At 53.7% G+C, this 15047-nt stretch overlaps 3 protein-coding genes across 8 annotated transcripts in view; 2 read left to right on the forward strand and 1 right to left on the reverse strand.

Annotated features, from left to right (window-relative positions):
• AIFM3 (apoptosis inducing factor mitochondria associated 3) overlaps positions 1–3769 on the forward strand; it is a 41658-nt gene extending 37889 nt beyond the window's left edge. Inside the window, exons 20-21 of one of the 3 annotated variants that reach the window (XM_032198805.1) lie at positions 507–527; positions 3068–3769. In XM_032198805.1, coding sequence (XP_032054696.1) covers positions 507–527; positions 3068–3155 — 109 coding nt within the window. In that variant the 3' untranslated portion in view covers positions 3156–3769. Of the gene's footprint in view, positions 1–506; positions 528–1105 lie in introns of all 3 variants that reach the window. The other 2 variants (XM_032198806.1, XM_032198807.1) reach the window with 2 other exon arrangements.
• P2RX6 (purinergic receptor P2X 6) lies at positions 158–15036 on the reverse strand. 4 transcript variants are annotated; one of them, XR_004253982.1, is made up of 13 exons: positions 14862–15036; positions 14633–14783; positions 14380–14451; positions 11980–12055; positions 11210–11303; positions 10812–10892; positions 9702–9843; positions 9399–9508; positions 8820–8913; positions 7957–8022; positions 7291–7368; positions 6239–6413; positions 158–169 (listed from the first exon to the last, which is right to left on the reverse strand). XR_004253982.1 is itself a non-coding variant. In XM_032198808.1 (12 exons), the coding sequence occupies exons 1-12, from the start codon at positions 14984–14986 to the stop codon at positions 6336–6338; spliced, it is 1167 nt and encodes a 388-aa protein (XP_032054699.1). In that variant the 5' UTR covers positions 14987–15036; the 3' UTR covers positions 5932–6335. The 4 variants fall into 4 exon arrangements, 3 of the variants coding, with proteins under 3 accessions (XP_032054699.1, XP_032054701.1, XP_032054700.1); XM_032198808.1 differs by lacking the exon at positions 158–169 and having other exon boundaries at positions 5932–6413; XM_032198809.1 differs by lacking the exon at positions 158–169 and having other exon boundaries at positions 6345–7147; positions 14862–15035.
• On the forward strand, positions 3962–5353 carry LOC116496164 (transmembrane protein 17B-like). The gene is made up of 4 exons (XM_032199075.1): positions 3962–4079; positions 4400–4503; positions 4822–4935; positions 5060–5353. The coding sequence occupies exons 1-4, from the start codon at positions 3962–3964 to the stop codon at positions 5351–5353; spliced, it is 630 nt and encodes a 209-aa protein (XP_032054966.1).
• Positions 15037–15047: the final 11 nt, after the last annotated feature.

Here is a 15047-nt window from a genome sequence, read left to right on the forward strand (position 1 = left end):
TTTCCCCCTGGGCCAGAGACAAAAGGCTGGCCTGAGAGGCTGGCATGCCTGGCACTTGTTGCCACCAGGGCAGCACTGCCTGATGCCAAGGGCACCCCTGGGCACTTGGGGGCACCTGCAGAGGAAAGGCTGGGGGTACCACCCGTGTGCAAGTATTGCAGCCCTCAGCCTGGAAACCTCACGGCTCAGGGAAGCTTGCCCTGAGCTTGCTCCCAGCTTATACTGGGAGCATATCAAGGGTCTGCCCAGCTTCCAGCATGCATGTTCTGGGGGGGAGTTGTGCTTGGTGTCTGGGAATCAGGCAGTGGTTGCTGACCACCAAGTTTGGAACTGGAAGGGACTGGGAAGGAGGCCATTTCTTGTGGGTGGCCAGGCAGGTGGGGAGAGCTGCTGGCCCCTGTGCTGGGGCAAACCGTGGCGACTTGGTGAGCACAGAGCAAGCGGAACCATCTAACCCTAGATGTTTTTTTTCTCTCTCTGTCTCCTACTGCATTCGCACCTTTTAGGCTGTTTGTCCGTCATGGCAAGTACGTTCAGTTTTGGGTCTCGAGTCCACATGGGGGTATAAGACTCACAGAAGGGTCGTTCAGCCCCCTGCTTGGGCCACATCTCCAATTCCTGCATGGAGATGCTGACTATGACCATGTGCTTCTTTTGCAACCCAGACTCTCTGCGGGCAATGATGATGTGTTGGGTGGTGGAGCTGGCAGGAGCCATGCTGGGAAAACCCTGTGCCAGGCTGCTTTATGCCCTCTGCAGAGCCCTGGTGCCCAAACCTGCCAGGATGGAATGCCTGCCATTTGGTTGAGTTCTCCCAGCCCCTGAGGATGTCTGTCATTCAGTGGTTTTCCATGAATTTTCACCTGGATGCCACAAGGGCTTGTTAAAAAAAATAACTTTTAAAACAATAACTGTTTGAATTCAGTTTTGCATGGGATGGGGCGAGGGCAGAGGGAAGGGTGCTGCCTGGCCTGGGTGCAGCGTAGTGCTGCGGCAGAGCAGCACCCGACCTGTGTGGCCAGCAGCTTGGGAAGCATGCCGAACAGCTTCACTTATGCATGCTGGGCAACAATCTCACAGTGCTGCTTGTTTCTGTCTCTGCTAGAACTGGCGATATGTCCTGGCTAACAGGGAAAGGCTCCTAACACCAGATGTGGCTGCGTCCTCCTGATGCTGCGCTCACCTCAAGAAGAGAGCTGCAGCTCCATGGAGCACCTCAAACACTGCACCTGAATCATTTTCCTTTGGGACTTGGAGGAACCTGGCCTCTTTCACCCAGCAGTCACCTTCCCAGGTAGCTCCTGTGTGTGCAAAACGCCAGCTCCTTTGCCCCACCAGCCAGCGGGCCTGGGGGGTCCGCAGCTGAAATTCACACTGGGAAGTCAGGAAACAGATCCTGGGGATAGCAGGCGAGGCACCAGCAGCCAGCGTGGGCACCACACGGCTGGCAAGGAGCTGCTGTGAACTGCGGACACTGGTGTCAGGGGAGCCAGTGGAAGCTACGTCTACGCTCGTCAAGGAGCCCAACGAGAGCCCCGAGCGCGTCTGTTGTCCCTGTTAATAGCATGAGTGCCTTTCATTGCTCTCCGTGGCCCATACATGCTCTCCAGCACCTTTCCCCTCCCCAAATCCTCTTTCCTCCTAGCTCAGCGCATCCCTGTGGAGGCCAGTACCCGCACCCTCTCTGCACACTGCATGGCTGCAGCACTCACCCGCGGCTCTCCCCTGCCTGCAGCCAGTCCCTAGCCCTCAGGAGCACCCTGGGTGGCCAGGGAGATTTAGCATGCGGATGGCCTCAGGTTTCCCTCGCGTTCTGAAAGCCCCTGTTGGTGTTCTGGTTGTCCTCTGTTATTTGTCGGGTGGTGACAAAGCCACCTTTCTCATCTCAGCTCTCTGGGTCAGTGCTCTGCAGCTGTGTTTTACCCCTCTTGCTGGCAGAGGGGCCTCATCTCTAGCTCAGGAGTGGGCCTGGCCAGTCCAGAGCCCCGTGTGTGTCAGCCAAGCAGAGCTGGGGGGGAGATTCCCCACGGAGAGCTTCCAGTGCTCTGTCCTGGGGGAGCTTTGTGTTAGGCCCAGCACGTTCCCTTCTCGTACATCCAAGAACCTTCTGAATCTTCCTATTATGACACAGCACTGGACAATAGGCTTATTTTTAGTTCATTTATACCCTAAGCCTTGGTTAAAAAAAAAATCACAGCTTCTTGTGAGTTTGTTTCCCAGCTGTTAACCATGGCCTCAGCCTTCATCCTGTGATCTCTGCCCTGGCCTTTGCTTGCATTACAAGCTGGTTGCTGGGATGAGCATTGCTTCTTGATGTCTTGGCGTTCATGCCTCTCTTTGCTCCTTTGTACAGCTTCCCGAGAAGGCTGTAGCAACACCCTTTGGGTATGGTGCACATCCCTGGGGGCCCTTCTGCTTTTCTGAAGTGGTTCTGATGTGCAGTGTTACAGGTTGTGGCTAGCACCCTCCCCAAGACAGTTGAGTGTGTGTCCTCACCAGTAGCATCTCCAGATGTCCTGTCCAGGTATGGCCAAATAGACCAAACGGACCTTGTGGGTATTTCTTCTCATCCATCATCCTCCCTTAGTTCACCATCCTTATCTAGCAACAGACCAACACTTAACAGCATGATGTATTTTTTTCCATACCTGGTCTGACTGCCTGTGAAGTCCATTTAGTGAAGGATTTTTTTTCATTTTTTATTTTTTTCCCAACGGTACTGTAAGAACATGCAAGGAGCTGTCCTGAGTGGGATCCTGGGAGCCATGCTGGGGTGTTACCACAGAGTGGTTTGAGTTGGAAGGGACTTTAAAGATTATCTAGTCAGCACTAGCCCATCACAGGTGCCCAGGACCAGGCTGGGTCCTTACAACTCTGAGCCCTTGATCAGCATGACCGAGTCATGCACCGGCCTAATCACGTTTTGCTCACCCCTTTCTTCTTGGCAGCCTGTGACAATGAGCTCCACAGCTTCATTTTGGCTTTAGCAAACAGAAGAATCCTCTTTTTATTTGGTTTCTCATGTTCCTTGCCAGTGCCTGTCCCTTAACGACCACTTTCTCAATAGTCTCAATATTTGCAGTAGCTTGGACAAGCACTGTCGGCGTCAGCAGAGGCTCTGTCTAAGGTACCTCCTGGGATGGGTTGGAGGCTGAAGATCATGAGTAGAGCTGCTTCCTGTTGTGTAGGCCCAACCACGAAGGCCCCAGCACACCATCCCTTTCCTCTGCCATCCTGCTTTGGCTCAGCCACCCCCTTGGCACACGCCGCCCTTCCCAGGAGCCCTGAGCCACGGCGGTGCGGAGACCTGCGAGAGCCCCACTGTGACAGGGACAGCCCATCCCAGTGAAGGGTAAAATGAGTCTGGGAACTTGGAGACGCAATTTTATCAATGTCATCTTGACCACCACGGAGCTGGTGATCCACTGGAAACATGGGTGGGTGCTGGCAAGGAGCGCTCCCAGCTGTGACAGCCCTTCTGCAGGGAAGAGGTTCATGGTATGGGGCACATCCTCATCTTTCATGGGCATCCTCGTCTGTCAGGGAAATTTTAAGCAATAATGATGCTGATACAATGCAGCTGGGAGAGGGTGCCGAAGAGCAGAGCGCTGTGCGGGGTGCATGGGGAGGTCACGTCCCTGTCACGGTGGTGGAGGGATGGGCACCGCCTGCTGCTGCCCCCGCAAGCAGCTACGGAAGGGAAATGCTCTGTACCCTTGGGCTCCTGTGTGGGTGACCGGGAGCTCTCACCATGGCAATAAATGCCCTTCCCCAGCCAGTGATGTGTTTCCTTGTGAAGATGGAGAAGGGGCACGTCCCTCCTCCTTGCTGCAGCCTGTCTTCCCCCCCCGGCTCATGCCGTGGGAGCCAATGGCCGGGTGGCCACGCGCATTACCCTGACTTGTCATCTCATTATCCACCCTCCTGCTAATCCTGGCAGAGCGGGGCTCAGCTGCTGGCCATGGCTGCACAAACACCACTGCCCCTCAACCTGCGGTGGGGCTTGACAGCGTTCAGCAGCTCCCTTTTCATCAATAACAAGACACGGGACAGTGGCACTGCCCGCATCTACCGCCCAGGTACCCCTGGGGGGGGCTCAGCAGAGCGGGGCTGGAGGTTTTAGCTGGGCTGGAGGTTTTAGCTGCTGCTTCAGCACTGCAGACACTCATTTTGTCAACGCTGCTGGCAGCAAAGGGTCCCAGTGCCCAGCCAGCAACGAGCTGGAGCAAACTCCGGGCATTTGCTGCAAGAAGTGGCTCTTGCTGCAGGTGATGGTGGGGGCCAAGGCAGCCAAAGCTCCTGCAGAGCTGGTGCAGCCCCACAGGAAGCAAGGCTGGGCTGGGGGGGGGGTGCTGAGGGCTTTGCCCAGCCCTGCCCAGCCCTGCCTTGCCCTATCTAGCCCACGAGGTGCTGGCCAGCCTCCCCCTGCAGATGATGCTCTACTTCAATGCCTGCTACTTCCCCTTCTGGTGCTTGGGCGAGGGGATGATGCTGCAGCTGAAGGTACTGTCCGGTGGGCAGCTGGGGGGGGGAGCTCACAGGACAGGTTTGATGTGTAGGAGACACGGTAAATGGAGGTGGGATGCTGGTTGTCACACACAACTAATGGGTCCCCACACGTGGATAAAAATGCCCTGTCCCACACCTTCCAAGAAGATGGAAATCATGAGAGCAACCACTTAACTTTCCAAGCAGGGAAAGTTAAACTGGGAGGGCAGAGCAGGCAAGGCTGGGGCACCAGCACGGTTGGGGCTGGCAGAGTGTGGGGTGTGAGGCATTGGGCACAGAGCTGGCTGGGACGAGGCTGTGCCCCCGTTACAGTACAGCCTGCTGCCTCGCTACTACCAGCTCCTCCTGCTCGCTGCCTTCCTCATCCTCACACTGACTGAAGGTACCCGGCTCTACCTGGGCTACATCGGGAACCTGCAGGAGAAGGTAAGGGTGCCGAGTCCTGGGAGTTTCTGGCAGGGTTATCCTAGAGCCGTGGTTCCCAACAGAGGGGGGACCCACCCCATCAAGGGCATCCACGTCCCCCCCTCAGCAGCCTCTGCCCACACAGGTGCCCGAGCTCGCTGAGTTCCTCCTCCTATCCTTCCTGATCCAGCTCCCCCTGCTGCTGTTCCTGCTGACGGATGACCACATCATCCGGCTGCCGCTGGAGATGGCTGTGCACAGCCTTTTCCTGGCCTTCCTCATCTCCGAAGTTGTGGCCGCCTTCCTGGCACTGAGGGTGATGACCACGCAGCTGGCGGCACAGTTCTACCTGCAGCAGTTCACGAGCGGCGGACGGGGCAGGAGCCTGATCAAGGGCGACGATGTGGGACCTGTCCCACCCTGGAGTCAATTCTTCTGAGGGCAAGGAGCATTAAACAGCGCTCACCCCCCAGCTGCGCCGCTGTGGACTTTCTGAGCCAGACAGCTCCGGGGTTTGTGGGGTTCCCTGAGCACCCCACGGGCATGGGCATTGACCCAGCCTGTCCCTGCCCTGCCCCAAGCCCTCCGTGTCCCTTTGCTGGGCTGGGGCCACGTGTGGCCATGGGGCAGACTGGGTGCTTGGTACCGGGGTGTACCTGTAACCGAGGTTACAGGTATTTCTGCCCAGCTGAAACCACGCTGAAGCTGTGCGCACACATCAGGGAAAGCACAGAGGGCAGTCAGCAGAGGCAGAGCCCAGGAGCCTCATTGAGGGGTCAGTATGGCCACTGCTCATTTGGGCAAGTGGCAGGATGGAGACATCCAGCACTGTGACACGCTCCCCAGTGAGCAGGACAGGAGTAGATAGGGTGGGCAGCCCAGTGCTTTCAGGACTCTGGTGCACTGCCCTTTTATTTTTTCCAGGCAAGGACACAGGGGTCCAAGGGACAGAGCAGTGCCACAAAACCGTCACAGCCACCCTGTGGGCTAAAGACAGAGCAGAGCCACCTCTCGCTTTCCGAACAGCTTTATTCCATTGCATCCCTGTTTTTCCTTGGGAAATCAACCCCAAGGGCCATCCAGGAAGGGAAGAAGCGCAAAGTACTTTAAGCCTCTTGTGTTGGGCATGGACCAGCCACTGCCCAGCAAGCTCCAGCTCCCACAGCAGCTCAATGGCATGGCTGCGCTTGGCTGATGCCCGTCGGCCCTGGGAGGTGCATGGCTGTGCATTGTGCCAAGGGGACACCCAAGTGAGGGCTCTCCACACACGCTCTGTGTGCCAAGGGCTCCTGCTGATACAAGCATTTCTCCAGGAAGGGCAGACCATGCGCATCCAGGCCAGCAGTTGGTCACATCCACTGGGCTTGCAGCTGTGCCCCATCACATCTATCTGGAGGTCACTCCAGACTGAAGAGTGATCATCACTGAGCATTCCTGATGTCTTGGTCAGCCCACTGTGGGTCAGCTGCTGCCTCTGTCTTACCTTTGGGGGGTTTTGCCTGCAAAATGAACAGGGGCATGTTCTACGTACAAGTGGGCAGCCTAGGCAGGTGGTCCTGCTCTGCTCAGTCCCATGCAAATAGATCCATTCCTTGAGACTCTAACCCAACCTGTAACTTGAGATTCAGACTGGAATTGCACAAAACTCTTTTCCTTGGTAGGATGGTGCAGCCCTAGGACAGTTTACCAAGGACCTGGAGGATCCTTGGAGGCTTCCAACACTCAGCCAGATAAAGCCACAGATGACCTGTGCTAGGGCTGGCAGCAGATCTGCTCTGATGGGGAGTTTGGATGAGAGAACTCTGAATGGGCCTCCTGGTCCATACTTCTGTGACTCTGGGATTCACCTGGGCAGTGCCAAGCCAAACACCACGCACAACAAGAAAATCTGATGCTGAACTGCAGCATCGACACTGACATAGATCCAGCACGCTGGATCTGCCCTTTTTCACACACAGTTTGGCCAGATTCAGTTCTGAAGAGGGTGAATAAATGTGGAGCTGGATGAGAATTCCAAGGTAAAGAACAATTTAAAATTTTCCTGTGTAGGAGACTCAGGGAAGCCCAGGCTCCTGGCTGTGTCCTTGTGGATTCCTTGTTGTCTGACGGGTGTCCCTGCAGTTTGGGCACCAGCTGGGTCCCCCTGTTCCCTCTCAGTTATCTGTTGTCTTTAATCTTGTAAGAGTTAAACCTGTGCCAAGTGCAGTTCAGACTAGCCACCAAGTTCCAAGAGCTGGAGGGAAGAGAGATTGAGAAATGCTCCACCTGGGCTTTCCCAGATTTTGCAAACTGCCAAAGGGCAGAAAATAATTCAATCAGCTCCCAAAATTCACTCTCATTTCAGGTCTCCGAAGTGGCCCTGCAGCCTCTTCTTACCTCCTCGAACTTCTCCTTCCAGTAGAAGTCAGCCTTTGTATCCAGATAGAGCAGAACCAGGTCACAGACCACTGTGGCCTAGAGGAGAACACATGCAGTAGAGCAGTCAGCAGTGGATCATCGTGCAAGAGCACCAGACCCTCTGCCCATGGCACCCATACAAGCCTGGCTGGCTGCCACTCCATGCTTGCCAGGCTCTCCCAGTCTGGCAGCACAGGGGCAATGTGTAAGCTTTCTGCTGCCCAGCTTCCCAGGCAGTGCAGCAAGGACCTTTCTGGCCCAACCTGCTGCCAGCAGATGCACGAGGTCAGGTCCAGTCACCTGGGCTGTGATGCACCAGTGAAGGATCAGGGCTGGCAGAGTGTAGAGCCATGGTCACAGCCACATAAGGGACAGGACAAGTGGTCTTTTGGGATACTGTGTCTGGGATGAAAGGGGAGGGCAGAGGGAGAGCCCAGGCTCCCCGTTACTCTGCCAAAGGGGAAGGGCCATGACAGCATGTGCCAGACAGGTCTAGAAGGGACTGCAGTGGCAACATCCATGCTGGAGCCAGACACCAGCTCCCTTTATTAGGAAGCTTGGCACTGCAGGCAGGCAGGGGAAAGAGCAGATGAGTAGCAAATCCTAGCCTATGGATCAGAGGAAAAGAGCATATTTAGCACTCACAGCTCCGAAGAACGCAATGCCAGTCCCAAAACTCACGGCAGCAGGAATTATGCCGAACTTCCCAGCCTGACAAGAAAGAGGGGGTAAAAGAGAAAGAGTGGGCAGAGAATAGTGAGAGGGCTGTGAGAAAAGCCAAGCAGCGTGCTTAAAGCCTGCTGTCCTGCGAAAGGGGAGGCGCTGGAGGAAGCTAGGATCATTGCTCCGTGCCCAACTGTAGGAGACTGGCTGCTATGGATGTTATTCAAAACCTACCGGGCTGTGAAAGAAGCAACTGAGGCAGCTCATGATTCAATGGCAGCAGAGTGACCCACCTAACTGTGACCCACCTAACTCCTACAGGCACAGGGGGAGCCTTTGTCTTGCTGCAAGACTGCTACACACGGAACTACACCCTACAGAACAGCAAACATCCCTGATGTGATGCGTCTCTCTCTGCTCAAATGGGTCTGACACCTCTGGGAAAAAAAAAAAAAATATATATATATATATATATATATATATATTTGGGTACCTGTGTCTCTCCTGGTTATTTTCTCCTGCTCCACACTTTCCCTGACCCGGTCTCCCCACCCAGAAATGGTGCACCCTTCCCTACAGTCTATGCTTGTCTCTCCTCTAGAGAAAAGTTGCTCTTCACATGGGAGAGACCTTTTTTTTTTTCCTGCTATCCTCCACCGATCAACCCAGAGGGAAATAAAACTCTGGAAAGAGGTAAAGAACTCACCAGGGTGAGGAGAAACACCACCAAAAGATGACAATAGGGCTCAGTGGCAGGAGGGAGCAGCAGTGAGCAGAGCAAGCAGTCACTGCTGGTGAAAAGCAAGGCAGCTCTGTGCGTGCAGGGTCTTCCAGCAATATGGTACCTGGCCATGCACGGAGATGTCAAAGCGGATGCCGTAGAGTTTCATCAGGCTCCGGTAGGGCCGCCGCTGGGAGTCCCAGTAGTAGGAGGCTGTTCTGTGGGAGACACATTGGACAAAACTCGGGAAACCACCACCATTCTGCACAGGCAAGGTGAGGGAGGAGGACTCCTGCCAGAGCCACATGATTCCCATGGACACTACGTGCCTGCGCACACCTCGTCTCCTACAGCAGACAGGGCTGTGGGTGATGCATGTGCTGCCACAACTCCCAAGCTTGGCTTTGGCAGCAGGCACCTGCTCACCACCCAGCTGAGGAGCACGGCGCTGCAGGCAGCTCCCAGAGCAACCACAGCCAGCCACACGTCCCTGCCTTCAGCCAGGTCATGGCTTGTGTGTCTCCAAGCAGAGCTCAGTTATGAGGTCCCAAAAATGCCATGGCACTCCGCACCTGACAGACACTAAGCTGGGTTACCAGCTCCCATTAGCCCTGCTGCTCTTTTCAGGAAAACCAAGATCTTGAGTGATTTTGCAGTGTGCTCATCCTGGGCACCCATGTGGCCACTGTCCTGGCACTCTCACCTGAAATTGTACCTCCTGTCCACAAGGATGAAGGAGTACTGCGGCTGGCACCGGGCAGTGGGCTGATCCAGGTCACAGTTCCACTCTATGCGAATGCTGATGCTTCCTCCCTGCAGCACACCAACACACATTTTATTCCAGCAATCAGAGATTTGCTGAGTTCTCTGCTGTTAAGGTTTTCACAGATCACAGAGAGTTCAGGCCTTTCCGTTCACATTTCAAGGGTCAGTCCAGCCCCTCCCTTACCCACACCGTTGGGAAATTTGCAGTTTTCTTCCATGTTTTAAGAGGAAAAGCACATACCAGCAGTGCGAGATCCCCAAAGGTCTCCCCAGCTGCCTCTACCACGTCGCCGATACGGAACACGGGACAGGAAGGGTTGAAAAATGGATCATACGTGCAGCTCTTGAAATAGGTGGGGTCATTGGTTTGCAAAGTATTGCCCCTGAAACAGGAGAGGGAGAGAGCTGTCACTGGTACAGCAGGGTGTGGGAGGCCATGGTGCTCTGCTGTGAGACTGAGGACACCCTTCCATAGGTCCCAGTGTCTCCGAAGAGTGATGCATGGGGGAAATGCTCCTGCTTCAGGGTCACACAGTCATCGCCCCTTGTCAAGCCTAGGCTCCTTCCTCTCCCAGCTCCCCCTCCCCACCTCTGCCTTCATGCTTCTCTCTTTTCCTGGCACCTTGCTCCCATGGTGTCAGGCACCCTGTGAGATGTAATGAGCCAGCTCTAGCTCTTAGAGTGACAGCAGAAGCAGTTCAGCTACCCAAACCATTTTTCTTGCCAGAGTAAGGCAGCACTGGGGCTGCATTTTCATCCCTTCTCTCTCTCCTCTCTGCCTGTACGACGTCCCCTGCAGGTACCAGCCCCCCTCTCCCACCAATAAGCGGAGCTGTGCACTCAAGCAGGCAGTCAAAGAAGCGTGCTGCTATAGAGGGTGAAAAACACTGTACCTGCTTATAAGATGAGGGAGGCAGACAACACTGCCTCAGGCTATGCTTAAGACAGGCTAAGGTCTCATATTTAGATGACTGGTAAATCACAGCTCTAATGACTCCCTCAGCAATACATGCGCTTGCAGGGACTAATGCAAAAACATGAGGCAAAATGAGGCCTTGGGAATGACTGGCCTTCTCCTGCTCTGCTTGCAGTGCTCTAGACAGGTCAGTAATCCCTCTGGGGCTCCCCATCCCATGGCTCTTACATATGCAAAAACATATGCAGCCAAAGCAGCCAGCATTCTCCTGAACACATCATCCTGAACCTTGACTGCCCAAGCCACTTGGCCTGTCCCTGATGGCACCACGGCCTCTTGGTACATCTTGCCTGCTCGGCCTCTGGGCAGACAAGCCTAGCACAGAGGCTGGACCATGCTGCAAACACAGTCCCTGCTGAAGGCCATCATACTTACTTGGAGAAGTTAAATTTGGTGAAGTTGACGGTGTTTTTTATAAAAAGAGTAAAATTCTCAGCCTCAGCCAGAAGAGGTTTCCTGGAAAACAACCACAAATGAACTCAGTTTTTGCACAGTGGCCAAGACATGTTCCCATTCCTGTTGCTCTACACTTTCTTCCATGATCCCAGGACTTGGGTTACTATGGACAACTGCAAGCAACGTTCTTGTGTGAAGTCCTCTGGGCTTAAATGACCAGTAGGTCAACGTCACAGCCAAAGACCACCCTCAGCTTGGCTACCTCTGGGCAGGTAGGATCAGGATACCAATTACACAGACCACAAAGGGCAGCAACCAAAGCACGGCTCTGCAGAGACTGCTCTTGCCACCCGCTATCCTCTGACCCTGTACTGTACCTGGGCAGGGTGTTGTTCTCCACGGGGCACCAGCCATAGATCTCACAGGTGGAATGGGTTGCATTGAACATCACACATTTTCCAGTTTTTATCCCTAGAAATGAGACAATGTGCATCATTTACCACTCTCTTAATGAAACGTTTCCTCTGCAGCTCCTGAACCACAAAGATGACCCTGGCATCATTTTCAGTGTTTTCCCCCATCCAAAAGCTTTGCTGTGAAACTCTCCCTTCAAGGCCAGGTGGCTGTTTTACAAAGACAAAGAAACTGGGTGCTGCTGCTGACTCGGTGCCTGTCCAGCAGTGCCTTTCCTGCCAGGCAGCTGCTGAAGCCACCTACTCCCTGGAGGGAAACAAATTGCAGGGGGTAATCCGGCACACAAAGCTCTGTCAACCAACCTAAAGGTGAAATATCCCTTTTTTAGGTGAACTCACATGGCTTTCTAATATTAATCAGCATGAAATAAAATCCAGGTTTTATTATGAAAGGAAAACCTGCTGAACACAAAGCACATTGTTTTCAATTCCAGCAGCCAACATCAAAAACAAAGCAACTCTATATTTGCTGCTGACAGCAGCTTTTGCCAGAACCACCTGTTCTCCTGGCAGTATCAGGTTTTATCAAGAATAAATGGTTGGAAAGACCTTCAGTGCACACTTACAAAAGCACTGAACTTGTGCAGTTAGGCACCTCTGTGAATCTGTTTAACGAGCATGAGGTATTAAAACTTCGAAATTATTACTATTATTTTTAGCAAAACACCCAGTACCATTGCCATGAACCACTGGGTTTCCCACGGGACAGTCCACATCTTCTGTGCACATCCCATCTAGCACAGAGGGGCTCTGAGAGAGACAGAACAGAAGTGCTGTTACTCTGCTGCGCAGCCAGTTAAGGCCACGCAGCCACTTACCCACGTTTCTGTGCAGTTGCTCCTGCTCCTCTGTGCATGTTCCCAACACTTACAAGAGACATGCACCATTTCCAAAACAGCACCCTGGGCAGCCTGCAGGTTGAGGAGGGAGGCATCTCCAAAGGGCAATCCTTTCTGCCTGTCTGGGGTGCTCAGCGCTTCTGCCTTGGCAGCAAGGGAAGCCTTGGGTGCTAGCTCAGACCTCTTGGCTAGCACTGGGAACAAGCACAGTCAGGTTTGGGAGGACCTTTTTTTGGGCAGAACCTAGAGTATTTTGTAAAGCACCATCACAGTTCCCCCAGGGATGGGATGAAGAGTCCTCAAATACAGCGTAAGAAGCTTTACAGCAGAGATTGAAAGCTTCACCCCTACTCAAAACATCTGAGCATCTGAGACCTGCTGTGCATAAACTGTTGAAACTTCAGAGCTGAAAGGTTAAATAAAAAATAAATATTCTTGGGTACAGAATTACTTTACTCTTAATCTTTATCAGAAGCAACTGCTGATTCCCAACTGCTGATTCTCAACAGCTGTACAGCCACACACCAGGGCCAGGAAGCAAAGCAAATCTTGGAGAGCAAACCACCAGTAGCATAAGATGTGAACAACCAGGGATAAGGCTTCACCCCAAAATCCAACAACCATCTCGCACTGAGAACACGGTCCTCCGTTACCTGGGACAACGTGACACTCACAAGCACCTGGTGCTGTAAGAGCTGGGTACAACTAGATGTGCTAAACACCGCAATCTATGTGAAATGTTCCTTTAGCCTCAGAGCCTGCGTCTGGACAAGGCTGACTAATGCCTTGTAGCTCTAAGGCTATTTTGGTCATCTTGATTAACCTTCAGAGCTCCTTGTAAAGAGAAGCAGAGGGTTTTCAGTCACTCAAAGCACTGGAGATCAGTATGGAATGCTTTCCCTAGGAGACATGCCACTGAGCTCAGCACAGACATCACCTGCTAAAAAAACCTCACCTGTGTGAGGGTGCTGGCTATGACTTCAGCATAAGTTCCCTTTTGTTTTGCAACTTGGGTAGTGCCAAGAACAAAATCACCCAGTAATGCACACGTTGCCAAATGCTTATCAGTCAATCAGAACACACCTTTGTATTAATTTGCCCTGCATCCAGCTGCACCTGCTCCCTGATCTGCCAGCAAGGAGTACTTTGGTAATTAAACTTTGCAGGAGGATCTGAATATTCTCAAAAGCTGCCACTGCTATATTTTCAAAGCTTTCCAAACAGACATTTCAGCCACAGCCTGAAAACCAGGACTGAGAAGCTACTGGAGAGAGAGCAACACAGGGTGAAGGCTCTCACGGGCATCCAGAAAATCAACAACAGGATTAAATGCTCTGCTGTCTACCTGGCTGGCAGACTGGAAAAATAAGCATCCAGAAATGCCAGTGACCACACACGCCAAAGCTCTGAAACACTCTATGGCATACATTTTCCTCTGAGGACATCCCTGCAGCTATCAGTGCTTTAGGAATCCTCGAGCTGGGAGCTGCACAGAAGCCCACAGCAAAAGCCAAGAGGAGCATTAGGACAAACAGTGCTTGGCTCTGGCACAAGGGGACAGCAATGGCTTAGCTTAAAGAACATTTGCTCCTGTCTACCAAACAGGGTCCAGCCTGGGACAGTTGGCTGGCCTGAATCCAGCCTTACTGGGAAGATTTCTCTCACTAAATATATACCACTGAGTGACTGCTGATTGGGAAACCACCTAGCCCTTGTGTTCCATTCCTCCTAAGAGCAGGACACTATGATGAATAGATACTAGCACTGCAGTAGGGTATTAAAAAGGAAACAGAGGTGTCCATGGAGTGTGTGTTCAAAAGTATCACAGAAAACAGCAGAACAGAGGTAAGAGAAGCAAATCTTCATGCCAAGTGAACAAGTCAAGGACATACATGACTGCAGGAGGTACATGGGTAATAGAAAAGTATTAGCTGGGGCTGGCGTGATGATGGTGCTGATGCTAGGACATATGGAATAAGGATGAGGCAATGCAGCGTCACCAACCTTCAGGAAGCCCAGACAGCTGCGGAGGACCCAACAGCCTGTGTCCCTCGTCCTTCTGGTCTCAAGTGGTCCTGGCTGGACTGCTCAGTTACGTGCCTTGGTTCATGCAGGGAGGCGAGTGAGCGCAAACAAGCACGCAAAATTTGGAGCAACTAGAACATGGGAAATCAGCTGCGTTTGTCCCTTGTACACATCGCAGGCCTAGGCTACCCGACAGCACGGCTCATTTACCTCGGGGCAGGTGCCTTGGGCTTGCTTGGCTGTGGCAATGAAGTTGGTGACCAGAAAAAGCACGTTTTCCCCCTAGGAGGCAAGAAGACACCTTCAGCACCGCATCGACACCGTGATGGTTTTCCAGGAAGCTTCGGAGCTCGCAATCCTTGCTGGCTGCGGAGCTGCTCCCTTCATGGGGCCCTTACTACAGCCTCGCAGTGCTCGCCCCGGACCCACCGGGATCGGGACCGGGACTGGGATCGGTGCCTACCTGAGGAGGACTCGCATAATCGACCGCATCCCAGAGCCGGCTGCTCGCGTCCTTGCTCCGTGTGACCGAGACCCCCTTCATCTTGGTGATGACCGAGACGTGAGGGGCTGCATCCGTGTCCTGGTAGCCCCTCCGCACCACCAGCACCCACCTGGGGACGGTGCGGTGCAGTGAGCCCATCCCCGTAACCCAACCCAGCCACCTCGGGGAAGGAGCCGCTCGCCCTTACCCGAGCAGGTAGCCCAAGACGGCGAGCTGCAGCAGGCGGTGCAGCAGCCCTACCCGCCGGTTCCGTGTCAGGGCGAATTTCTCCGTCTTGTAGTCCAGCAACCCGCAGCACAGCGCCGCCGCCATGGCAGCACCACCAGCAGCAGCAGCAGCAGCAGCAGCAACGCGGAGCCCCACAGTGGCTCAC

The sequence above is a fragment of the Aythya fuligula genome, chromosome 17, assembly GCF_009819795.1.
Source record: "Aythya fuligula isolate bAytFul2 chromosome 17, bAytFul2.pri, whole genome shotgun sequence".
Taxonomy (NCBI): Eukaryota; Metazoa; Chordata; class Aves; order Anseriformes; family Anatidae; genus Aythya; species Aythya fuligula.

Bases quoted from the DNA above. Each gene is read 5' to 3' on its own strand.
- P2RX6 (XM_032198808.1), bottom strand. From the start codon at position 14,986: ATGGCGGCGGCGCTGTGCTGCGGGTTGCTGGACTACAAGACGGAGAAA. The intron at 14,452-14,632 runs GTAGGCACCGAT...CTTGCCTCCTAG, and splicing joins ATTATGCGAGTCCTCCTCAG to GGGGAAAACGTGCTTTTTCT. The intron at 6,414-7,290 runs GTAAGAAGAGGC...TTCATTTTGCAG, and splicing joins GGAAGGAGAAGTTCGAGGAG to GCAAAACCCCCCAAAGGTAA.
- LOC116496164 (XM_032199075.1), top strand. From the start codon at position 3,962: ATGGCTGCACAAACACCACTGCCCCTCAACCTGCGGTGGGGCTTGACA. The intron at 4,504-4,821 runs GTACTGTCCGGT...CCCCCGTTACAG, and splicing joins GGATGATGCTGCAGCTGAAG to TACAGCCTGCTGCCTCGCTA. The intron at 4,936-5,059 runs GTAAGGGTGCCG...CTGCCCACACAG, and splicing joins TCGGGAACCTGCAGGAGAAG to GTGCCCGAGCTCGCTGAGTT.